Consider the following 26,653-nt stretch of genomic DNA (forward strand, 5'->3'; position numbering starts at 1 on the left):
CTGTATTGGGTAGATCATTTAAAATATTTATCTAAAAACTATTATGGGCCTGTCAGGCTGTTCCGGTTAGTATTTTAGGTGCTAATGTTAGATAATTTACTCTTGGCTGACATAAAAATCCAAATTTGGTAGTTTCGTTGACTTGGTTGAAATGAAGTTTGGACAGGGCATATTGAATGATTCCTCCATTTAAAAAAAATAGCCAATAGGCTTTAGTTACATCACATGATCATGATTTGCTGCTTGTCAGTTGGTTACAGGTGAGTGGGGGGATATTCTTATTCGAGAGCATTTGATTGGACAAAAATCTGTGCAGTGCAGGATGAGTCATCAATATTTTCCACAAATTTTCCTAGAATGTAAATTTTAAATGAACAAATAAACATTTAGAAGTACATTAACAAAGCTCAAATCAGATGCTGGGGCTGAGAAATATCTTCCCTTAAACACTCTTATTGGCTTGATTCATCGTGCATGACATGGATCGTGGATCCAGGAGAGTGATTCCTCTGTTGCTGGGCAGCTCTTCATGATCTGGAGGGCTTAAACTCATTATGTCTTTGTCTCTTGGGACCCTCTTTAACAAATCATACCTCAGGATGAGTCATGTAGTCACTACAACTAAGTGCGAACATGCTCAGCTCATTTTCTTAGTAATCTGGACTCATTTACAGCAATTAGCCCTTCCACTAAGAAAAAGGATGAGGAAAAAGCAATACAGATCATAGATAATGTGTTTCTACACAATGGGATTCATTAAGAGGGTTAGCCTTTTGTTCTTTTTGTCCAATCACTGAAATGCAACATATAAAGAGATCATTTTACATAATTATAAAGCTATTGTACTGTCAAACCCACAATGAAAACTAGTTTTGAAGTTGATTTGGGAGTAGTTTTCTTTCATGCACTGCCATTATATTTTTCTGACTTAATTAAATCACAGAATAAGCAGATAAGCCACTGTCAAGGTGACTTATCAACCATTTTCTGATGCATATTGGTGCGAATCATCCTGACACTGAGTTTCACAGTGTCACGTTTGTAGAAGGTCAGCACATTGCAGGGTTCACGTTTGGCAGACTCAGTGGATTGTCACTAGCTTGCATTGTTTGTAATGCAAACCATTTGCAACAATAGGAACTATATTCTATCACACGTATGCTGCTTGTGACAGAGGATGTATTTTATTCTGATTGCATTTATATTAGGATAGTATAGTACAATAATAGTGCATTTTATTATTTTCTTTTAACCACAAACTCTGAGATTTTTAGCTCTCAGCATGTATCTGGAAAGTAGTTGAAAAAGCCACTTTTAGAACCTATTAACTGAAATCACAGTAATTAAATACGAGGAATGACGTATCATAGCAATTACATCCCCAGAGGGACCTCGCTGTTTTTAATCTTTGTATGCCTTCTTAACATCCAAAAGAGTAGATCGAGTGTATAAGGCAAAAAGCCACAATATACATCTGAATAATGAAATGAGGTCTGTATCGATATATTTAATTTGAATGCCAATTCCAAAACACTTTGCTTACTCAAGAAGACAAGAGTCAAGATGGCTTGATTGCAGAACATGTTCCATTTATTGACAGAACTATTCAGTGTATAAGACAAATGGCTCGTAAATGAGGAAAAATATACAGTGACAAATTTGCTGAAGGACTGAACCTACTGTAAATAGAGTGGATTCAGTTTCAGCTTGCGGGTTGTTTGAAATCCACATTGACATTTTTGTACATGCAGTGGGCATAAAAATGCTATGCTACATACAGCATATTCAAAAACTACAATTCATAAATGTAGTAATATAACCACACCACAGCTGCTAAATTGAATATACTGAATTGAATGCTATATGTAGTTCAAATGTAAGTGAGAGCAGAGACTGTGAGCCAGAGTTTTATTTACCACAAATAAAGAAATCAGTGGCAAGAATCCAGTGGTTTCATCGCATTGCATCATTTAAAGTTGTATGGTACTACTTCTAAGAAGTTCCTGAGAGTACAAAAACATTTACATAAACATTACATCATGACACACACAAATATATAACACACATAAAGTAAAACGTACCCAAAATATACATAGCTGTGTCGTTAAAATGTGCACACCACACCTATATTTTCTCCGTACTGGAATATATGTAATTATAATACTTCAGAAATTCTAAAATCATAAATAAATATCCTTACGGCTTTAAATAGTTTCAGTTTCATACAAAACATAGTAACACATAATGTTATCCCATTGAAATGATTTCAGTGTAATACATTGTTTTCTTGTTTTGACTTTGTTATCTGAGGTAGACACAAAAATTACTCTTAAAAAAAAAACAAAAAACAGAATCACTTGTGTCTTCAAAAATGACTGCATTTAGAAAATGCACAAAAAAGAAACTTTCTATGAAATACAATAGAACATTCTCAAATACTTGGTTTGCCAATGAGGATTAAAAATTGTTCAGCAATAAGTCAGCATTAAAAGGAAATTCACACTACAGTATTTTCTAAATTCATGTTATGGATCTTATTGTTAATGATTCATCTATGCATACATTTCCTTTTTGTTTTGACCTTGTCATTTTTAATCAATATGTCATAACTGGATCTGGTGACATACACTATATTGCCAAAAGTATTGGGCGACCCCTCCAAATAATTGAATTCAGGTGTTCCAATCACTTCCATGGCCACAGGTGTATAAAATCAAGCACCTAGGCATGCAGACAGCTTCTACAAACATCTGTGAAAGAATGGTTCGCCTCTCAGGAACTCAGTGAATTCAAGCTACAATAGCTACAGACCTCCAAACTTCGTGTGGCCTTCAGATTAGCTCAAGAACAGTACATAGAGAGCTGGAATGGGTTTCCATGGCCGAGTAGCTGCATCCAAGCCTTACGTCACCAAGTGCAATGCAAAGTGCTTGTGGTGTAAAGCACACCACCACTGGACTCTAGAGCAGTGGAACCGTGTTCTCTGTAGTGACGAATCACACTTCTCTGTCAGGCAATCCGATGTACGAGTCTGGGTTTCGCGGTTGCCAGGAGAACGGTACTTGCCTGACTGCATTGTGCCAAGTGTTAAGTTTGGTGGAGGGGGGATTATGGTGTGAAGTTGTTTTTCAGGGGTTGGGCTTGGCCCCTTAGTTCCAGTGAAAGGAACTCTTAATGCTTCAGTATACCAAGACATTTTGGACACTTTCATGCTCCCAACTTTGTGGGAACAGTTTGGGAATGGCCCCTTCCTGTTCCAACATGACTACACACCAGTGCACAAAGCAAGGACCATAAAGACATGGATGAGTGAGTTTGGTGTGGAGGAACTTCACTGGCCTGCACAGAGTCCTGACCTCAACCTGATAAAACACCTTTGGGATGAATTAGAGCGGAGACTGCAAGCCAGGTCTTCTCGTCTAACATCAGTGCCTGACCTCACAAATGCGCTTCAAGAAGAATGTTATAGCTGCAAAGGGTGGGCCAACTCCATATTAAACCCTATGGATTAAGAATGGGATGTCATTAAAGTTCATGTCCATGTAAAGGCATGTGTCCCAAAACTTTTGGCAAATAGTGTATGTCGGACTTCTCCAATCATTTAAACTACTTAAACCCCTTCCCTTTCTTCTGACTACAAGATTGTGTTCAGATCGGCTTCAATCTAATCAACAACAGATACATAAAACGAAGTCCCGCCCTACATCTTTTCCGATAATCTGTTTCACTCAGATGTATGTCACACTACTCCCAAATCTCATCATAATTATGTTTTCCTCCCTAGCATGGGTTCTTGGGAAAATGTTGATCATGTACAATATTTGCAAACATCAAGGCTGTAAATACATGTTTATGCAAAAACCAAATAAACAGTATACATAGTTCATTGACTTCTGGGGCCACATAAGAAAATGTAGTGTTTAAATCACATTTCAGTCAGTGATTATCAGAGAGTACAGTGATGAATCTGAAGGTCATACCCAGTACTGATTGTTTCGCAGGGTGGGGTTGGTGGTCCTGCAAAGCTGTGAAGCTTCGGGCTCCAGGTCTTCGAAAGAGCACAGAGACACAGATGGGCCATAATGGGAGTTTTCACTTCTGGTTTGCAGTCTAGTTATGGCTGAACTTCCAGCGTTTCTTGGAGTAAGAGGAGTGACGGTTACGATGGGGACAGTTGCAGGCCACTGTAGCTGGTCTTGATGGGACGGGTTGTCTGGTTGAGCTGGAAGACCTGATGTACTCTTTAAAGGCTTTGGTTTCTTCCTCCATTTCCTTCTTAAGAGCAGCACTGACACGACCACAATGATGACCAGAAGCAGAAGAGCAAGAATGGGCAAAAGGATAATCATTGAATTTGAGGAGCCTGTCTGGGAAACGGACTCTACTTTCACTGGGTTATCATTAATGGGATAACTCTCCTCCACCCCATGGGTTGGTTTTAGGTTAGTGGTACCCATATCAACGCCATTTGAAATACCCCAACGGTTGCGACCCTTGAATCGTGACCCGGATTTGGTCACCCGTTGCGTCGTATGCACCGGTGAAGGTGTTGTGGATGGAAACAAACTCATTGCAGCGGTTTGGTTATGAAAAATGGGTACGATTGTGGACACTGGGATCATTGTTGACATCTCCAGAGTGGGAACATGAGGTACGATGCTGAAAGCGAAAATCCCATTGGCAGGTTGGACGTTTTTGGCTTTAAGCACAAATCCGAAAGAGTCATTTACTTCATGGACGCCCGTCAGGTTGGCCTTGAACTCGATGGCCAGTTTCTCCTGCTGTAGTTCACTAAAAGTGAAAAAGCTCACAGATTCGGCTTTCTTTCCCTTGCCGCTCGTCACCCTGACAATCCTGCCATTCTCCGGTAGTGATGTTATTTCAAACAATGGGTCATTACCACTCAACAAAGCCAGTTCAGACACATTTAGCAAATGTGGCTTCAGCTTAATACGAATTCCGTTTGGAAACGTTGCCCCTTCTGTGTACTTAATAAGAGGGTTCACAGTGATATTAACTACTTGGTTAGTTAGGTTCGCTTCTGTTGTGAAGGCCGCAAACTCAAAGTTATCATGGGACGACTCAAGGTTGACCATGTGATACCTTAGCTTTTCCGCCTGGAGATCATCTTGACTGAAAACAGTGACGTCCTCATTGTCCAGTAGGAGTTTACCATACTGTGGCGGTATTGTTATTTTATAGTGCACTGTAGTGTTTTTACCATTGGTCACTGCGGCGAGTTGTGACCGTGTGAGGGTTACAGAAGTGTGTCCCTGGTCCAGTAGCACCTCTGTATTGTTAACAAGTGAAATAGTGATCTCTATCACTTCCAGATTGAACAGTTTATATAACGGACGATGATGACCGTCAGTGACGCTGAAGTAAAACGCACCAGATGAAGGACTGCCATCGTGGACGAAGAACACCTCTCCATTATTGATCTGAGCCTGAGAGAAGGAGTCCACAGACTCGTTCAAGTGCTCTGCAATGGCTAGGAAACCATTGCTAGGTTTTCTAATCACAGTGTATTGGATGTCAGTGGGTGGGTTATCCAGGTCAACCACACTTAAGTGGTTGGGTCCAATAATCATGGTGTCCCCCTGAACAACTTTAAGGCTGGGGGCTTTGGTCTTTAGAATAGGTGGTTGATCATTTATGGGGATTATGGTGATGTTGAATGTTTCTGACACAACCTCTGTATCTAAGGGACGGGATGGGGGTTTGCTCTTTAGGTTGAGATACACATCAAAGTCAAAATGGTCGCGGGTGGTCTCGGAGTTGTCATGATGGTATGTGATTCCATACTTGTTTAGAATGAACTGAGAAAAATTGGGCTTTTCTTTTGTAAGATTTCGTTCCCCAACGACGATGACGCCATGCTGTGGAAGAGATGTGACCTGGTACCAAACCTCATAAGAACTGCGCTTGGATTCAGGTTGTTTAGTCATAAGATTGGATGCGTCCAGCATTGATTTGTCAATTAGCACTTTATCTCCTTCAGTTAACTCCACACCTGAAAAAAAAGATACATTTTCTTTGACAAAAGCATGACGTTTCAGTCAGAATATCAGATTTATATTTAAGTATACAGAGTATACTTGACCATTTCTAGGATATTAATATTGATATTTAATTAATATTTTCCATTTAATATTAAGGATAATAATAATAAAAAGAAGAAGAAATGTTTCTTGAGCTCCAAATCAGCATATTAGAATGATTTCTGAAGGATGATGCTGAAAATTCAGCTTTGCTATCACAGCAATAAATTACATTTTAAAATATATTGAATTTGAAAACAGTTATTTTAACTTGTAATAATATTTCACAATATTATGGTTTTTACTGTATTTTTGATCAGATAAATGCAGCATTGGTGAGCATAAGAGACTTCTTTTAACAACGTAAATATTTTTTTTACTGATGGACAGAGGTATAAATAATTGAAAATTCTTTATGCTTTGGGACTCTTCTTTATCGACTATTTAATATTAATTGTTTTTGTCAGATTTTCACACTGTACCTTTATTTTTGAGGAGCACAGAACTTTGTTCAGGTCCAACATTTTCATAAGAAATGTCAATGTCAAACGTCTGGGTTTCAAGCGAAGCAGGAGGAGACGACACAGTAAATGAGAACTTATCTAGCGCTGCCCATCCCAGAGAGGTCCCATGACTTTGCTGATATGCTACTTCACTCGCATCCACCTGTAATGATTACAGTTGCATGAGTAACTAAAACATAAAAAATGCCCCCCAAATCCTAAAAAAAAAAAAAACTTAGACATGACTGTAAAATATTGTTTACTGATATAACACATTTAATTCTTATTACTCTCTCAGCATATCAACATTGTGTCATTCTACGTTTGAAGTATCAGCAAAAGCTTATATTAGCACCAATTCCCCTTGTGCCGGCTAACTAGGACATGTTACATTCAGCTTTCAAACATGACAGGCTCTCAGATTATGCTCATAGTTAAAGTAAATTTATAATTAATTGCCCTGCACTCTGAAATGCATGGCACTGATGTGGGAAAAGAGGTTGGAAACACTCACCATTTGTTGTGTGAAGGATGAAATATCTGTTGTGGTCTTGTCTGCCTGCAAACTGACCAGTTTTCCAAATTTTGGTGGATTGATCACAGTAAAATAAATGGTCCGATTTGTGATGCCGGTATCGTCATTTGTTATGGCCTGAAGAACGTTGTTTGAAATCATGGCTAAGGAGCCTAGATGAAGAAAAAAAAAGCAAAAAAACAATAAGAATAGCCCTGGAAACTTCCAAAACAACACAGTGGGCTGGTACATGCTATAAACAACACCACATTGTCTGGTGTATAGTAGCTCATGGGCTTTGAAATGGGAATGTTTAGCTTTTTTTGCATTTTTTTGCAGAAATTACAACCAAAAACAAATTTGGAATTTATATTTGCTTCAAACACTGTCAAAAATCAAGGGTAGGAAAGTAGATTCTGAAGATCCTGTTTCAGATTACTTGTGTTAATGCAAATTTGAGTGACTGAATTTGACCTTGTTACATTGCTATATTACAAGAAAGATTTTGCTAAAATAATCAACTGATTCCTTTCATGATCTTAAATGGAAGGTCATCCTTTCTGTATTTATAGTTTTCTGTTATGTCTAACAATTTGAAAGAAGCCCTGGCGACTCATTCAGCACAAAAGCCACAAGAATAGCATGACAGGATGTGGTGTTGAGAAACATTTGTAAAGAGTGGCTCTAATTTGAACAGAATAAAGGATATTTTGATCAAACGTACTGTCGATTCATTAATTTATAATCTATTATTACTTATTTATTTAATAGTATTCCAAATTGCTGTCCATGTTAAGCTACAAAAATCTATTAGGAATAAAGTAATGAAATAAACTGGAAAGTAACATTCAAAGGCTGATGAACTTCATGAACAAATAAATTCAGTTCATTAGAAGTCAGGCGCACTTCTGTGAAACAGAAAGCTATTTTAGATGCTACCATTTAGTTAAGTGTTGTTAGAGCCATTTATAAAATTGAAATAAAGCAGAAAAAGCAGAACTTGAAAATGCAGCAGTTGGGTTTTTTTTTTTTCACTTTTTCTATGTGGCATCTGAGTAAGTGTTTCTAAAATTAAGCAAATGACTGCAGTCTAATAACTTTAGGGACTTTTTACAGTGTAAGTGCAGTGTTCAAAGGCTCCCCACTGAGCTATTTATAGCCAGAGAATTAAAGCTGTTTTGTTATTACAAGGTTTCGTTGCACTTAGGATTGAAAAACCATGAAACACTATGAAAGCATGAAACACTGTGTTGATGCTCAGACAGAGACTAAGAAGTCTTAACTGTGTATGAGTGGGCGGAGACAGCGTTGTTGACTTTATACAGAGCGGAAAGGAGGCGTCAATCTGGTGCTCTGACTTGGCATGCGAGGCAGCCAGATGCTGACCTCACTGCTGTGAATAACATGACGTTATTTTACTCTTAACTCCATAAAAAGAGATGGAGAGCCCAATTTGTTCAGGTACTTATACGGCCTGAGATTCCATTCACAATTAAAGGGATAGTTCACCCAAAAATGAAAATGATCCCATGATTTACTCACCCTCAAGTCATCCTAGGTGTATATGACTTTTTTCTTTCAGACAAATAAAATCAGAAGTTCTATTAAAAATGTCCTGGCTCTTCCAAGTTTTATAATGGCAGTGAATTGTTGTGTCATTTTTGAAGTCCATAAAAGTGCATCTATCCATCATAAAATAGCTCCACACGGCTCTGGTGGGTTAATAAAGGCCTTCTGAAGCGAAGTGGCGTATTTGTGTAAGAAAAATATCCATATTTAAAGGTCCCATGGCATGAAAATTTCATTTTATGAGTTTTTTTTAACATTAATATGATTTCCCCTAGCCTGTATATGGTCCCCAAGTGGCTAGAAATTTTGATGGGTGTAAACCGAGTTCTGGCTGTCTTTCTCTGCCTTTGAGAAAATGAGAGCGCATACGAGCTGATCTTGATTTTTCCTGTTATGACGTCATACCAGGAAATGTTACCTCCCCTTCCTCTGCTTTGCTTGCCCAGGGAATGTGGAGAAAATGGATTCAGTTTATCAGTCGCAATGTCAGCACAGGCTTTACAAACAGACTTTACGATATGGATTCGACAGCACCGCGACAAACAGTGAGTAACAGTGTTCATAATGCCTGATCTGTGATCAGTGATTTCTGATGTGTAGCTAATCATTCAAGTTCACTCAGACTTTCTTTCTAGATCGTTTAATGATCGCCGTCTTGATGCCCTAAGCGTAATGCATCAGTGAATCAAGCCAGTGACTAAAACGATCGTTTCTGTTAGTAGCATGAAACAAATCAGTTATTTAAGTGATTAAACTACAGAGAGCGATCAAAGAACACTCTTTATAATGTCCGGAGCTGTCATTCACACGTCGCAAGTGTATCTGCACACTTGCCCAAACTGCCGTTATAATGAATGACGCTGTTATACAGCACAAAGCTCTTACTGTATTCATGTCGATGTCGTGTTTGCTGTTGTGGTGAAAGCATTTTGTGAGAGAAAACGCGTTGCAATGATGAGATCTCTGCATTCACGCGATCAACAGACTGTCTGTGTACTCAATGCTCATCACTGCAGCCTTTCATGTGATAGGAATGGATCATAAAATAATGCTATAATCCACACTTTGACGATTCGTTCATCTCGACGGCTGTGATGGTACATTACATGTGTTACAAAGTTCGTAGAATAAGGTGGAAGAAGACAGAGTCGACGTGACTGGGACTGTTTATTCAGAACTCTCAGCTACAATTAAGCTCGCGCTAAAAGCACAGCGCTCTCAACAACTCAGTACAATAAAACTTTCTCCATCTCTCTGTGGTTCACGAGTGCCCTGTCAGTCTCTCTCTCTCATGCATGCAGTGCCTCCCTAAACCACGCCCCCTCCGCAACATAATCTAACACTCATTTCAAATGCAAAGATGTCAGCCAATCACAACAGTGGGCGTTTTCACTGAACTCTCACAGCAGACACACCCATTGAAACAGGGCATTCAGCCAGAGGGGTAATAACAGTATAGAAAAAATGCCTTTTATTTCTATATTATGACATTTTGTATGTAAAAATCATACTAACAATATAAGTACACCTCAGGAAACATTATAAAATAATAGAAAAATGCCATGCCATGGGACCTTTAAAACTTTATAAAGTAAATTATCTAGCTTCCGGCGGACCGTCTTCTGTATTCAACTTAAGGAAAAAGTGTAGTGCCTCTCGCAGTTCAAAATGCTTATCATTACATTTCACACCAGTTACACTCATCAGATGTAGCGAGAGAAACTGCGAGAGGAAGTTTTAAAAAAACTTTATTCGTCTGAAAGAAGAACGTCATATACACCTAGGGTGACTTGAGGGAGAGTAAATCGTGGTCTAATTTTCAAGTACTACAGAGATCTAAAATACTGTATCTACAATGTTTTTTTATGTATTTATTTTATTCTTAATATCATCTAATATTTGATATCACAGAAACTATTTCCTTATAGATAATCTGTATGTGGCAGAATATACCAGATCACTGCTAAAGTTCACCTGAAGTTATTTCAGCATTACCTGGAAACACCTTAAGAGGTCCAGCCTTCTCTAGAGTAAGAACAAGGGCACGAGCTGTAATACTGAATATCTTTCTGGGAGCAAAATTCACACCATCATTCACTTGGAAGTTGAAGCCTCCTGCCATTGGGCCTAAGAAGGAAAAAGAGCAAACAACATCATTTCCAGGAATTTAAATAGCACACAATGCACTGCAGCATCAGAGAAACTTTTAAACCTTTGATGCCACATAATTAAACAACTAATTGTATGTTGTCTCACGTAATGACCAGCTTATACTAAACATGGTGTCTCAAAACCTCAAAAACAATATTTATTAAAGGTTCCATCTCAATCTAATTTGATTTATTATTCATAACTGAACCTGTTGGATGAAGTGCACTATGTCCAAACTGCAAGACAAAGCAATTATTCTGAAACACTCAAACCAATTTTTGCCTAAAAGGGACAAGACCGGGAGGAACAATGCTGTGCTATGATTCAAAGCACAACACTGACATCTAGTGGTTGAAACAAAATGGCACAGACTTTGTCAAAACGATCTGATAATGTGAAAGATGCTTTTTTAAAATAAATTAAGATGGTTGTTTATGATATCTCACCATTATGTACAAAAAGCAGTTGTCTCTGGTCAATGTGAGCTTGAGTAAAGTTCATGATGGGCTTGTTAGGGGCAGTCTTCAGAGCCAGGTGACCATTGCTGGGTTGGGTAATGATGTACTCCAGCTGCTCAGGGATCGTGTCCTCGTCTTCTGCATTCAGATCCTCACTTGTGATTTCTGTGACAGAGTCAACCCACACCTGAGCAAACAATCATACAAAAAATGAGGCACAGATTAGTGCTTGAAAGGCTTGTAGTTCATTCAAAAGCTTACACTGAATCGTAATTGGCATATTGTTAGGGAAATCTAAAGTTACATTTATTAACCCTCTGGGGGTCTTCATTTATGGGTCACACTCAGGGTCTTCGGGTCAAAAATGACCCGGAGGGCGGGATTAAGATAAAAAAAGATTTGAGTAAAATCAATGAAATATATTTTTGTTCAAATAATATTTTTTCTTTTCTTTTTTGGTGTTTTGAGATAATTTCATGATTAATAATTAATATTTATGCAATAACTATGACCCATTTTTACCCATTGAATATAATAAAAAATGTATATATATATATCATTTTTATTTTTATTAAAGCTGTATTTCATTTTAGAGTCAAGCCTAGGCCTCATGAAAGCAATTTTTTTAATGAGATCGGTGCCATCTGGTGGACACATTGAGCATTTTTATCACACAATAGCAGATTTTTACCACAATAGTGGATCTTGCATTTTATTTTTTTTTAAATAACATCGTAGCTTCATCGGAATGGTCCGAAACTTGGTGACTTTATTGGTACTTGGTATATGAACACACAAAAAAATTGGGGACAGGATTTGAAAAGTCTAAGTGGTCGTAAAAAATTTTTTTGTCACATTCAGGACCTTCGGGTCAAAAATTACCCCCATAGGAAATTAATGGGAAATTAGTTTTTTTGTGCATACAATCTACAAATCAGCCAGGATGCAGAAAAAAAGGACTCAACAGTGAAGGGGTGAATCTCTAAAATATCAAGAGTGCAAAACAAAAACACACGCACACACAAATTAACGCGTGCCATTCCAAAAGCTAATTGTGTTTTTATGTGTGTGTGTGTGTGTGAGTTTTTTGGTCTGTTTTGCACTCTTGATGTTTTAGAGATTCACCCCTTCACTGTTGAGTCCTTTTTTTCTGCATCCTGGCTGATTTGTAGATTGTATGCACAAAAAAACTCAGTATTTTCATATTTTTTGCAAATTTCCAATTAATTTCCTATGGGGGTCATTTTTGACCCGAAGACCCTGATTGTGACTATTTTTTTACGACCACTTAGACTTTTCAAATCCTGTCCCCAATTGTTTTGTGTGTTCATATACCAAGTACCAATAAAGTCACCAAGTTTCGGACCATTCCGATGAAACTAAAAAAATTTACATTAAAAAGAAAAAACAATTCGGGTCAGAAATGACCGAAGACCCCCAGAGGGTTAAAGGGATAGTTCACAAAAAATAAAAATAAAATTAGCCCATGATTTACTCAACCTCAAGTCATCATAGGTGTATATTACATTCTTCATTCAGATGAATACAATCGGAGTTACATTAAAAAATTTCCTGGCTCTTCCTAGCTTTATAATGGCAGTGAATGGCTGTTTCTGTTTTGAAGTCCATAAAAGTGCATCTATCCATCATAAAAGAACTCCACACAGCTCACGGGGGTTAATAAAGGCCTTCTGAAGCGAAGAGATGCGTTTGTGTAAGAAAAAAATCCATATTTAAAACTTTACAAACTGTAATCTCTAACTTCTTCTAACAGTGTCATACGCACGTTCACGGGGAAGACTGGCATACCAGCGTATGACGTAGGACGAGTAAGTATATGTTGGTTCTCACAAGAGCTAAGTTTTGTTTTGCTCTATCCTCTGCTCTTCTGCGTTCGTCACCGGAACGTACGCTACGCCTGCGTCCTACATCATTTGATGGAATGCCAGTCTCTCGTGAACGCTTGTATAACAGTTAGCGGAAGTTAGAGATTACAGTTTGTAAAGTTTTAAATATGGATATTTTTCTTACACAAACGCATCACTTCGCTTCAGAAGGCCTTTATTAACCCCCCAGAGCCGTGTGGAGCACTTTCATGATGGATAGATGCACTTTTATGGACTTCAAAACAGAAACAGCCATTCACTGCCATTATAAAGCTTGGAAGAGCCAGGATATTTTTTTATGTAACTCAGATTGTATTCGTCTGAAAGAAGAATTTCTTATACACCTAGGATGACTTGAGGGTGAGTAAACCATGGGTTAATTTTATTTTTTGGGTGAACTTTTCAACTCTGATTGAATCTTACTCCAACTAAACACAGTTTAGGGAAAACAATCTTAACTCAACTAATCTGAATGCTGATCTTCTAATCAGATACCAAAGAACAATACAAAACACACAGAAGAGGAGACATCCTGACTCCAGCATAAGAGGATTTTTGGGATTCCACATTGTAAAAAATCTGCCAGATTATCAAGAGTACAAAGTGGAATCAGGATAATCAAGAGAATCAGGAGGAATCAATAGAGATTCTCTTTCAGCAGATAATAAAAAAATTCAATAAAAAAAAAAACTAATAAGAGGAGATACAAAAATAAAGATTTATGTTTTAGAGCTGTTGGGACAGATTTATCAGTAAATTGCATGCATGTGGCCTTCACCCGCATGTGTCACATCATATCTGTAAATAGAGAAAAATAGCACTGGATGTGGGACGCACAAATCGGAAAGTTTGTTAAATTGATTATGGATCATTCAAAATGGCAAACCTCTGGGGAATCAAGCAATGATTGTTTAAAAACAAGCAAGCAAAAATGTTATTTAGTTGTCCATCTGCTCTGATAAGATATTCTGTATCCATGTGTACACTGGTACCTCAAACCACACTCATCCGTGCAGAGGAGCAGCGCCAAAGCATAACTTCTTAACATAACATAAGCATAACATAAGTTGTTATGCTTATTAACTTCTTGTTTTTTTAACCTCTAGAGAGTGTAGCTTTAAAAAAAAGTTCAAATTAAAGATTCAAGAAAGAATAGAAACACTGTAAATCTGAATGGAGTCAATTTAGAAAGAAAAGACATTAATGTAGACAAATACATTACAGTTATGACAAGTCTAATTTCTCTAAAACCTTGTTGAACAATTGAATACAAAGCACTGTAGATTCTCATTAATTGTAAGCAAACATGCATTTTAAAAGTAGCAGTAGTGAGCCACCTTGTGGGTATTATAAATATTTAAATAGTTGTGTTTGAAATCAACAAGCAAAATCCTTTAAAATCATGTAATTTCAATAATTAAAGCTAGAGGAAAACCTGCTGTAAGTACTGTTGTGAGGGTTTTTCAGCTGACAAATCCCTAAAGTTGAAAAGCACAACACTGAAATGTCTTAAGGAATCTGAAGCATGTGGAGCAGCACATTTGGCTGTCCCTGGTCTGTGATCTGTGACTTGGACTTCTCTTGAAGTTAAAGCCAATAATTTTCATGTCTACAATTAGTAGCTTGGTCTTATGGGTCTCAACTATGGGAAACAACTGTGTACGCATCTCTATTCTTCAACTGATGGATTTGTTTGTTTATAAAAAAAGAATTAACACCATGGGTCAGTTTTTCGTACCTCTCTTAATACATCAGAGATGATTTGACAGATCCCAGATCTTTTAATCGTGATAACTGATGTCTGGCTAATTTGGTTCTTCAAACGAATTTGCGGATTGGATTTAAATATCTGGATTAAATGATCTAAGATTACTGCGCTTTCTTGTTTTCCCTGAAGAGGGCAGATGCATCGATACTCGAAACCACGATCAGCAATGCAGCGATTGGCTGGCGTCAAGACAGCAACGTAATGACATCATACAATTAAAAAAGCCACCTGGCAAAAAACTGACAAATTACACAAAAACCCCCACAAATATCTAGACCTTTATAAGGAAACAGCTAAACGACCAAACCAACATAAAAGTTATAATAGATCAATGATAAATGTTTTTTTTTTTTTTTTTACATGATTACCAATTATTTATATTCACGATTTTATACAGTGTTTGTACACCCTTTACATTTTTAATTCAATTTGAAGCAGATTTGTAACGTGACAGTATTAAAGTTTCTTAAGGGTCAAGATCAAATTCTCTGCATCTCCTGCGCTGCATCAAGCCACTCCCATAATATCCGTCATCACTTAAATTAATGCACGGCTCAGATTAACTGTACAACATGTGTGTAAACCTCCAATAAAATTATAAAGTAATTATTCCATCACAAATAAATCGCTCCATCAAGTGTCTGTGTCTACAGTATTATACACAACATGATAATATTATATACATTCTCATATACATATACAATTAAAAATTTCTATATTATTATTATTTAAAATTATTATTATTGCCCCTGGTTCAGTAATGATTGAACTCTTGTAATAAAGTAGCAGTGGCTGGGACAGATTTTAAGTATCACCTCAAGATGCAATCTAATCCTGTTTACATGAAATAAGCCTGCTCGCGAGCAGGTTTAAGCTTACGGACCTGTTGCTATGACAGCAAGTCCAGGATGAGCGTCGAAGAACCAAACAATCCAAGATCATGCCAAATCATCAACAATCAAATCCGGCTAACTGAGTTAGTGAGGTACGAAGAACGGACCCCATGTTAGCATCAAAGCTATTTACATGGCAAACACAATGTCAATATCACAATCACAATCCATAAAATATAAAATAATTATATAAAACATTTCCTTTGACTGATGGAGAACAAAGGGACTGTCGGAACAAAACATTAAAACAGTACACAAATTTCAACATATTTTCTTCAGATCTCAGCAGAGTCCTCATACTCTATAAAACATTCCTAGGACTGGAACCTCAGATAACCTCAGTCATAAAAAGAGGTTTATAAATAGTAATCTCACCCTGAGAACCCTGTTGGCTGTAATGGCTGGAGCCTCGTCATTGACGGCTGTGATCTGGACATGCACAGTCCATGGTGCACTGTGTTTTCGCAGGTCTGTGTCATTTGCTGTGACAGTAAAGTGGTCCTCCAAGGTCTCTGTGTTGTCGTGGACATAATAAATAAACTCCTGCTCCACCTGCCATTTAAAAACAGCAATATATATATGAAAAAGTGTCTTAAAAATAATAAAACAAGATATAAATAAATATAATAATTTATAAAAACGGTTCTAGGTGATTGTTTATGCCTTTTCATATTTTATTTTTTCAATATAATATGTTCAAAAGTGGAAAAATTTACCTGCTTTCTTGTAAAGTAAGTTGTGGAAATCCCTGGGAAACGTGAATTCTCAATGCGGCCATGCATGGGACCCTCTGAGACGTAGTACACAAAATTGAGGCCTGAGAAATGTGGGTTCTTTACTCTGATGATGTCCTCTGTGAGAGCTTTAGATGCCCCTTCCTTCAGAGTGATATTAGACACCTCAATGGGTATAAGGTGTGGGATGACATCCACAGACATGATGATGTCACTGACCTCTGCGACCCCGTTGCTGGCCTCCAGGGTGAATGAATCACTCACTTGGCCAGGTGCCACCTGTACATACTGAATGTTGCCATCATTAATATCCCGTTGGGAAAAGGTCACTAATGGGTCCTCTAGTGTTCCTTGGTACTGATCTTTACTCTCAATGAAATGCCGTAAATAGCCATGAGATGGAGCAACTTTGATGGTGAAGGTTATTTCTGAGGGTGAACTAGCCTCATGAGTCACCTGAAGAAAAACAGACATAATATTTTATTTCTGTATCTAACATACAGCCTCGTGGGCAACTAACTTCAAGTAGCGACACTACTAACTTAACAAAAAAAAAATTCAGCATATTTTTTTGCCTTTTCCAGTAACAAGCTACTTTTTCCAACAAGTAATGATGAAACTGTCCAGTCTCTGGCTGAATTCGGAATAGCATAGTATTCTAGTATACTACTCCGAATTTAGTCTCTCTTATAGTGTTTTAGAAATTCAGATTCATTTAAGTCAATCATTCATTCTAAATTGCCTCATATGTAGCAATGGAAAGTCTTATTCATTCTAGTGTATTAACATAAGACCCTTCAAACAACTACACAATAACCTGTGATTGGTAAAAGATATCAATCTATAACATGATTCATTTGAAGCAGCAATATAATGCTAAAAATTACCCAATAAAAAAGCTCTAACTGATGTTGATATTTACCTTGAGTTTCCTGCTCTCAATCTTGACTGGTTTCCCCTCCTCCACCAGCAAGGTTTTGTTATGAAGGATGATGGGTGGCCTTTGATGGCTTTCCAGGTACACCTTCACATGGATTTTAACATCAAGCCGAAGGTCCTTTGCTTCCACCAGGAGTGTAAAAACATCAGCAAGATTCTTACTGTTGTCATGATGATAAGACAAGTAGCCATTTCTCAGGTCATTCTGGGTGAATGACTCTGTCTTGCTGTCTTTTAAATACAGATTGGCATGTTTTGGAGCCTCTTGGACTTTGAATATTATGTCATTGTCATTTTGGATGTCAAGATTTGTATCCACACTAAAGTTAGCATTACTAAGCGTCTTGGCTTGCCCTTTCTGAACCAACAGGCCTGTGTTGTTGCCAGTTTTTAAATAAGCATCCTGTGTGCTAATATCCAACAGAGAGGACACATAGTGCTTGCCATCTGACACAAAGAGGACAAAACGGCCAGAGTTCATCCCATGGTGAATGAACAGCACTCGTTTCTGTTCCAAGTCTTCTTGGCGAAACTGGTACAGCTTATGTGACGTGTCATTCACAAGAACCAAATCCCCCATCGGGATGCCACGCCGGGTGTAGACAAGCTGCCCATCGCTAAAGTCTGAATCTGCGTCATGGTAGCACAGGTCATCGATTGTAAGTAATTTCTGTCCATTTCTGACAACATGGAAAACTTTGTCTACAATGCGGATGGGTTTCTCATCATTAACCAGCTGTATCGAGATGTTAAAGATGCCTTCCTTGGAACCAATGTCATTATCTCTTATAGAACGTTTTGTTACTGGGCCTGTGGAAGCTATGAAGGTAAAACTATCAAAAGTTGTTTCACTGTCATCATGAACATACATAATACGCTCCTCAAGAACGTCCTGATTGGTAAAGGACATAATATTGTCAAAGTCTTGCGTAGAGTTAGACAAGTTGATTCGCATTAGCTTCCCATGGTGCGGCATCTTTGTGATTGTGTAGTACATTTCTTTAGTGCTCAGAGTTTCAGCAAACAATTCATCCTTTGTGATGAGTTTACTTTCACCTTCAAGAAGTGACAGCCCATTGTTTGTCATGAAAATGCTGTTGACATCTGCTTTGATATTGACTTTAAATATGTGACTAGCAGAATGTGCATGCTTTGAGAATACATGGAAAACAAATTCATCACTGGTGTCCTCGTACGATCTGTCCACAAGTTGGTATTCGACTTTCAGATCTGTGATATCCCTTTGACAAAATGTGGAATTCACATCCAACTTGGCATTATTCACTTCAATTATTCCTCTTTTTGGTAAAGTCAACAATCTAAAACAAAGCTCATCCTCAGACAAGCTCACACCGTGTGCTGTTACATACAGATGCTCAGGGTCAATTACAGCTCTTGTAATTTTGTCCAGCTCTACAGGTTCATTGTTCTCTATTGTGTAGTCTATCCACTTTACCTTTATGGGAAACACCAGTTCTTCAGTAGCTCTGGAGGCCACAGTTACTTTACACTTGAAGTGGTCAGTGCTATTACTTGTTTGAATGGACTGGTAGGTGCTGAGGTACCTCAAACGCTCCTTTTCAAGAACTCTTTGGGAAAACGAGCTGGTGATTTTCCACTCTCCACTTGAGTGCATCCTCTGGAGCTCACCAAATCTTGGTTGCTCAACTACATCATAACGAATGTCAACCACCTGCTTCAATGCATTGGTCCAGACGGCCAGTTGGTTGGTGCTTAACAGAAACATCTCTCCTTGAGTCACTTCCAGACCTGTGTTATTGGAGATTTTATACTCAAGTCCCACAGCCATGATTCTAAGCACCACTGTGTTACTCACCTTTTCCCCATCACTGACTCGTAACACAATCCTAGAGTTCCTCACACCCGCGTGGACGTAATTTATGTTACCGTCTACAAGAGCTGAATGAGAGAAAGAAGTTACTGGTGTACCTGCATTGTCTTCATTCTCCAAATATCCTGCATCGGAATTAAGGTTCCCTAACACTGAATAAACAAGGTCTGTGTAATTGCTGTCAATGTCTATGGCCTTCAGAACATCAGTGGTCAGCCTCTTCCTGGAGTTCTCCAGAAGAATAAACAGATTCCCCTCAGGTAGACTTAACTCAGGAGCGTCGTTGGTTGGCGTAACGGTGACATTATACCGGTACAACTTGTGTCCCTTCAGATAGCTTGGCACTTCCTTTCTGCTACTGGAGAATACAGAGAACATGAAGTAGTCCTGCGGATCTTCAGATCCTCCATGGATGTACATCACCCTACCATGCCACAAATCTAGCATGCTGAATGTATGCTCAGCCTGCTCCTGGTCTACATCAAGCCTAAGTTGACCATGCACCGGCTGCTCTTCAATCCTAAAGATGATCTGAGACTGACGGATGCCAAGCTTCTTGAAATCTAGGTTTACTTTAATATGCTTAGAATCCAAGGCTCCCCGACCCCCTTCCGGGACAACAAGGTTTCTAAGCTGTAAAAAACTGTGTCCGTACTTCTTGACAAGACCTTTGGCTAGGGTGGACACATCGATGGGTGGCAGCTGAGTGACAGAGTCAACGAGGGTCATGGGAAGGGTTGTTGGGCTTACTGTGGTGCTTATATCCAGCTCCTTTTCAGGATCACAGCCAACAGAGATGTCTTTGGTTACCACAGCATTGGGGAGACCCATTTTGACATCATTTATTTTAATGTCTCTGAAGCATCCTTTGAAGGAGCCACCTTTAACACGCTTCCCTGCTACAGAGGAAAGACCCACCTTTCTGACCTCAGAACGTGTGCCGTCATCGATTCCCCCAAGGAAAAGGAAACCTTTCAGATGAAAGGCTTTTGATCTGGAGCTTATGATGGACTTTACAGTCTCTCCATCTACTGTGAGTTGGAGGCTTTTTGGAGTGAAAAAGAGCTTAATGTCATGCCATTTGTTGTCATTGATGAAGGTGAGGGAACGTAGTTCTGTTTTACTTCCATCTTTACCGACCACGGCAACAAGGAGACCTTTCTGGATCTCCAGGGCGACAAAATCTCCCTGTCGAGCTGAGCTGTACATGACGATCCCTTCTTCAGCTGACGTGTGGATTGAGCATTCAAAAGCCCACTCATGTTGTGCCGTCCAAGGAGGAAGCGATATGTAAGCCTGTGAGCTGAAAAAACTTATCGGGTCATCCTCATTGGCAAAAAACTGAGGGCTGCACCCTAGGGAAACCTCATAGACATTCTTGAACCCAGAGTAGGGCCTCAGTGATGAAAGGAGATTGTGCTGATTAAAAATAACTTCATCGAGGCAACCACGGAAGCCATTGAGATCACTGGACAGATAACCCTGATCCAAACCTCCAGTACCAGCCACATATAGGCCGTCGTTGATGTGCAGCTCTCGCTCTGGGCCTGGCATTCGCAGACTGGTTTTGGAGTGGTTGTCCACAGTCAGTGTGACATTATAGAACTCATGCAGAAGCTCTGCAGTGTGCCAGGCCAGATCATTTAGCTGGGTTCCACCGTCTGAGAGAAGGATCTGCTCTCCAGAGCCCAGATCCAACCTTACCTGTGAATGACAGAAACAATGTTTAAAAAACTGTCATTACATAATCAAACATAAAAACTATTTTTTATTTTTTACAAAATACACTTTACATAACTGGGGTCCAAGGACTTCCAGAAAACCGCAAGGTGGTCTGTGGAAAATTGTAAAGACCTTTTTCCAAAGTTTTTGTGAAATGTACTTTACAAGTAAATCTGAATTGAAAAAGTTTATTTTTCATGCTAGGTTAATACATAAAAAATTAAAGTAAACAGTTAAGATATTTAAAGTAAATGTTCTCCAGATAATATGTTAATAATTTGCTTTGGCTTCAGTACAGTGACAAGATAAAAGCCAGTTATTTAATTTTGGAAATAATTTTGTAGTTATAATATCTATAATATATTTTACACTGTATGAATGGATAAAAAATATAAAGCCATCAAAAAGTTTGAAAGCCCATGTCTCTGAATTGCAAAGAAAATGTGTTTGTAAACTAGGACTTCATTTTCATGAAGTGATCTTCCATGCTTATTTTTAATCATTAATCATTAGCATTTGTCTACAGCAAATCAATTTTACTCTTAAAGGATTAGTTCACCTCAAAATGAAAATGTCCTGAGAATTTACTCACCCCAATACAAATCCAAGATATCCATGTCTGTCTTTTTTCAGTAGAAAAGAAATTAAGTTTTTTAAGGAAAACATTTCAGGATTTTTCTCCACACAATCGACTTCCATTGCAACCAAAATGTTGAACGTCCACATCAATGCAGTTTCAAAGGGCAGTTTGAAGTGCTTCAAATGGTACTGCGTGATCCCAGCTGAGGAATAGGGTCTTATCTAACGAAACGATCTATCATTTTCTAAAAAAAAATTTGAATGTATTTACTTTTTAACCACAATTGATCGTCTTGTGCTGCTCTGCAACGAGCAAGGCATTACGTAACATATGTTGAAAAGGTCACGCCGAACATGGGTTGTTTACACATTGTTTAAAAGTGTGGAGAAGGAGGATCATTCAAATTTTATTGTATGTTGAATGAGATATTTAGTATTTAATTTATAATTGTTTTAACCGTTTTGTTAAAAAAGCGTTTGTATTAGTCTTCGAACGTTCGCTTTGTAAACAATGGGGCGGTACTTCCGCCCACGTTCGGCGTGATCTTTTCAACGTACGTTACGTAATGCCTGGCTCGTTGCAGACCAGCACAAGACGATCAATTGTGGTTAAAAAGTATGTACATTTGAATTTTTTTTAGAAAATTACAGATCGTTTCGTTAGATAAGACCCTATTCCTCAGCTGGGATCACGCAGTACCATTGTAAGCACTTCAAAGCCCTTTGAAACTGCATTGATGTGGAGGTTCAACATTATGGTTGCAATTGAAGTTTATTGTGTGGAGAAAAATCCTGAAATGTTTTCCTCAAAAAACTTAATTTATTTTCCACTGAAGAAAGAAAGACATGGACATCTTGGATGGCATTGGGGTGAGTAAATTATCAGGAAATTTTCATTTTGAGGTGAACTAAACCTTTAACATGAAATGTCACTGTCCTTACAGGAGTCAGCTAAGACAAGCTTGTCAAGGCTTGCTGAATAGGTCTAGCTTTTCCTCAACTGAAAGCAATTATAACCTGTGATGTACTCAAAGAGGGTCACAGCCAAAGGATAGCAAATGCACAATTTAATGACCAAAAAGATAGATGTGAGAGTTCAAAGCTACTTTAAATTACAGGAAAAAGGTTCAGCATAATCAGTTCTGTTGTAGCCCTAAGATATCATCTATAAAAGGAATCTTACGCGACTGCCACTGAGAGAAATGTAAAAACCAAAATCCATTTCAGAAATTCATGTAAAGTTTTTGAACTGCATTGTGGGAATTGATTTAATATGATCCAATATTAGGATCCTCCAGTCATGTACCTACTTCTCTCACAATGTCAACTGAGCTCACATTCTTCAGCCCTTAAGTCAGTGCAATCATCGGGTTTGTAATGTATACCTTAAAAGAAGGTGCCATGGTGGAAGAGTCTGTGGTGAAGCAACACAGTATCATAACTAGGCCAGAATAAAATGCACCACCTCATTTCATCTGAAGAGGATGGTGTTGAATTGTAAAAAGCTTTCAGAAATACAACTTTATTATATATTTTTTAAATGTTGCAGCAACTTAACATTATCCTTATAATGGTTCTGTACAATAGTTTATTGACATGTTCCTACATGTAGTCTTGTTCGTAGATCAAAACTATGTAGATCTAAACATTGCTGAGGGTGAAGTAGCAACACGTGACTCACCTGCAGTCTGCCAGCATTCATCTCCAGCAACAGGAAATCATTCTGCCCTGCAGCCAGGAAAAGCAGGCCACTCAGGCTGGAGGTGCGGAAACGAACGTGCAGTGTGTTACGGCTAGACGACTCTGTCCCTTTTAACTGCACAAATCCATCACCATAGAATGAAGCTGCAGATAAGAGAACATCACCTATGACGTTTTTTTCCCTTTTCTGTTTGCCCTGAATGCTCCATGAGTTCATTCAAATGAAGCAGAGTGAAGCTTTGCATATTACTTTCTTTTTTTTTCTTTTTTTTACCTAGTGTTAATGGGTTTCAATATTGTGAATTAAACGTAATCACTTTTCAATTACACTTTTAAACTGGCGACTTTAAAATTAATTGATTTATATGAAGATTATGTACATTTAAATGGATAGTTCACCCAAAAATTAAAATCGCATGTCAATCCAAATCTGTATGGCTTTTTTTTCCTTTTCTTCTTCTTTTTTCCTTTTCTTCTTTTTTTGGCTTTTTTTCTGTGGAAAACCCAAATAAAGTATTTTGAAAAAAGGGGAATACATTTTTTTTTATTGTTTAAAACAATCTTCAAAATATCTTCTTTTGTATTCTTCGAAATCAAACAGGTTTGGAACGACATGAGGGTGACAGAATTTTCATTTTCGGGTGAACTATCCCTTTAAAAAGTTACATTTAGATTTTCACATAGACATTAAATAAAAGTGACTGAATGAATAAAAACAGCAACACTTGTCTTTATAGGACAGGCCGGATGGCGCCAGGGAAGCACTGTGATACCCATGTGCATGTGCTGGCATGCTCTGCCCTGACAGCACCCTGTTCTCAACATAAAAGACTCTGACATGGCCACATTGTCTTAGCCCTGCTGTCCATTGATGGAGGCCTGGACGCAGCTGTTTTCTAACCCAGCCACTCCACATAACCCTTTAATCTACACTAATGTGTTCTACACTCTCATCAACCTCTCTCTGCAAGTGTTACTATTACACCCCACAATTTGTTACAGAACACTTCTACTTTAGGACTGAATGTCATACTGATGTTTAGTGTAATTCTGTGAAACTATGCAAGTCTACTGTGGTGTCATTACTCATTTGTGATGCTACATGTTGCATAAATAAAATGTTCTGTTTGAATGAATATTTATTAGTTTTTAAGTCCTTTATTTACAATGCTCAAGGCACCATGCAAAGTTCAGTGAAGCAATGTGATTCATTGCATGGCTTTGCATGGCTGGCACAAATAGCTTAATATAATTGTGGAAATAAAGATTGTATTATGGAATATATGATTGCAATAACATTTACAACGCAATGATTAGTAATTATATGTCGAGCCATATTAAACCATATTGGTCTAAAATGCAAAGGAGCAATATTAAGACAAAACATTTTATCAAAAGTATTTCTACAATAATAATAAACATTAAACATTGAGGTGAACCTTTGTGGCTTGAGTTATACTAACAAACCTGAACTGACACGAAGAGAGGAGAAAACTAGGATGCCACTATCTTTAGTCTCTTTTTATTGCACAAAGAGGACTTGCATCTGACATCTTGGAGATTTTATAAGTCTGGACACTGCACTCCAAAATAAGACCACAGAAGACATCTTGATAATTCAGTGGAATTGCTATTGTGAAGCTCAACACTAAACAAATGATGCAACAATTTAACACAATTTGCAAATGACACTAATATTCAAATGTTCACCACAGGAATCAGCATAATTAACTACTATTAATTAATAAAACTCTCATTTTAACATACGGCGCTTTGAATGATGCTGGATAGTTCTATGAGATTTTTTTAAACAGTTAGGAAAAACATGACCACTTGAATAAGCATCCAGGCTAATAATATGCATTGCTTTCATAATGCAGTGATTCACTAGCATTTCATTGATATTAATAACACAAAAAAAAGGCTGTTTTCAGTACCTTGTACTGACATTTGGCAAACTGTGAATATGAAATCTCTGAAAGCCACAAATCTGTGCAATCATGACTGTTACTTTCTGTACACAACAAACTTACACAGACATGATTTCGGAGGAACATGCAACACTGGGAAAGAACATGATTTGGTTATGAAGAGTCAACTGAATACATGCATATTTTAATATATTTGTTTGTATTAACGTCAGTTATTCCACAAACAGAATATGACAAGACATTCTCCTTCCACAGACAGCAGACATAAGAAACAGTAAGGCTGGTTGTTCAAAAGTCATTGCCTTACTGTCCACTGGTGCATGATATTTGGGGGAAATTAAAGATCGCCCGCTTGCTCTTGCTGAATCCCCCAACTCAAATGTTTTACACAAAGGGAAATGTTGAAATGTCCTTCTTACTTGCTTTACATTAGCCATAGCCTACTTCAGCAATTTAAACAACTTACCCCCTTGTGCGAGTCCGACAAAGAGCAAGAGTAGTCCGTTTAAAAGGATCGCTCTCATTTTAACATCAATGGAGCGTGTTCATTCCGCTTGAAATGGAGAAAGAGTGTGTTTTAAAACCATTGTGTTAACAAATTCATGGCGGCTCGGTAACTCCTCACTTAAAAATATTTTCACAAACTTGTCTGTTCGAGCAGCAAGCGGTGAGCACTGGAGGAGAAACTCAAACTCCGCCTCCGAGTCCTCGAGCTTTCTCTAGCTTCAGATATTTGCCCCTCACCCCGCCAACAGCACCGATAGGTTCACGTATTTAAGACCATGTTGTACTTGGAAAACTACAGTTATTAAAGTGAAATAATATTACAGAACTGCTAACAAATTGTCTATGTCTATATTCATATATGTAAATTAGAACCATTATTTCATTCAGCATCATCATTTGACAAAATTACAGCTTGACTGGAATTTCTTTTATTTTTATTTTATAGAAACACACACACACACACACACACACACACACACACACACACACACACACACACACACACACACACACACACACACACACACACACACACACACACACACACACACACACACACACACACACAGGGTTTTTTTTGTAAAATGTGAGGACATTCCATAGGCGTAATGGTTTTTATACCGTACAAACCGTATTTTCTATCCCCTTACACTGCCCCTGCCCCTAAACCTACCCATCACAGGAAACTGCACAGTTTACTTTCTGTGAAAAAAAACTCATTCTGTGTGATTTATAAGCATTTTGAAAAGTGAGGACATGGGTAACGTCCTCATATTTCACCCTCTTTTTGTAATAGCTATGTCATACCCATGTCATTATAGGCCTACACATTTGTGTCCTGATATTTCACAAAAACACACACACACACACACACACACACACACACACACACACACACACACACA

The 26,653-nt window shown here is 38.1% G+C and overlaps 1 protein-coding gene across 1 annotated transcript; it reads right to left on the reverse strand.

The window, feature by feature from the left end:
• Positions 1–1,565: 1,565 nt before the first annotated feature.
• cspg4ba (chondroitin sulfate proteoglycan 4ba) lies at positions 1,566–25,949 on the reverse strand. Its single transcript, XM_079816170.1, has 10 exons — positions 25,708–25,949; positions 23,291–23,454; positions 17,440–21,012; positions 16,500–16,973; positions 16,159–16,335; positions 11,225–11,423; positions 10,623–10,754; positions 7,059–7,231; positions 6,524–6,707; positions 1,566–6,013 (listed from the first exon to the last, which is right to left on the reverse strand). Exons 1-10 carry the CDS (start codon positions 25,763–25,765, stop codon positions 3,975–3,977), a joined length of 7,173 nt encoding a protein of 2,390 aa, XP_079672296.1. The 5' UTR covers positions 25,766–25,949; the 3' UTR covers positions 1,566–3,974.
• Between the last annotated feature and the right edge of the window lie 704 nt (positions 25,950–26,653).

The sequence above is a fragment of the Gobio gobio genome (genome assembly GCF_949357685.1).
Source record: "Gobio gobio genome assembly, chromosome: 4".
NCBI classification, from domain to species: Eukaryota; Metazoa; Chordata; class Actinopteri; order Cypriniformes; family Gobionidae; genus Gobio; species Gobio gobio.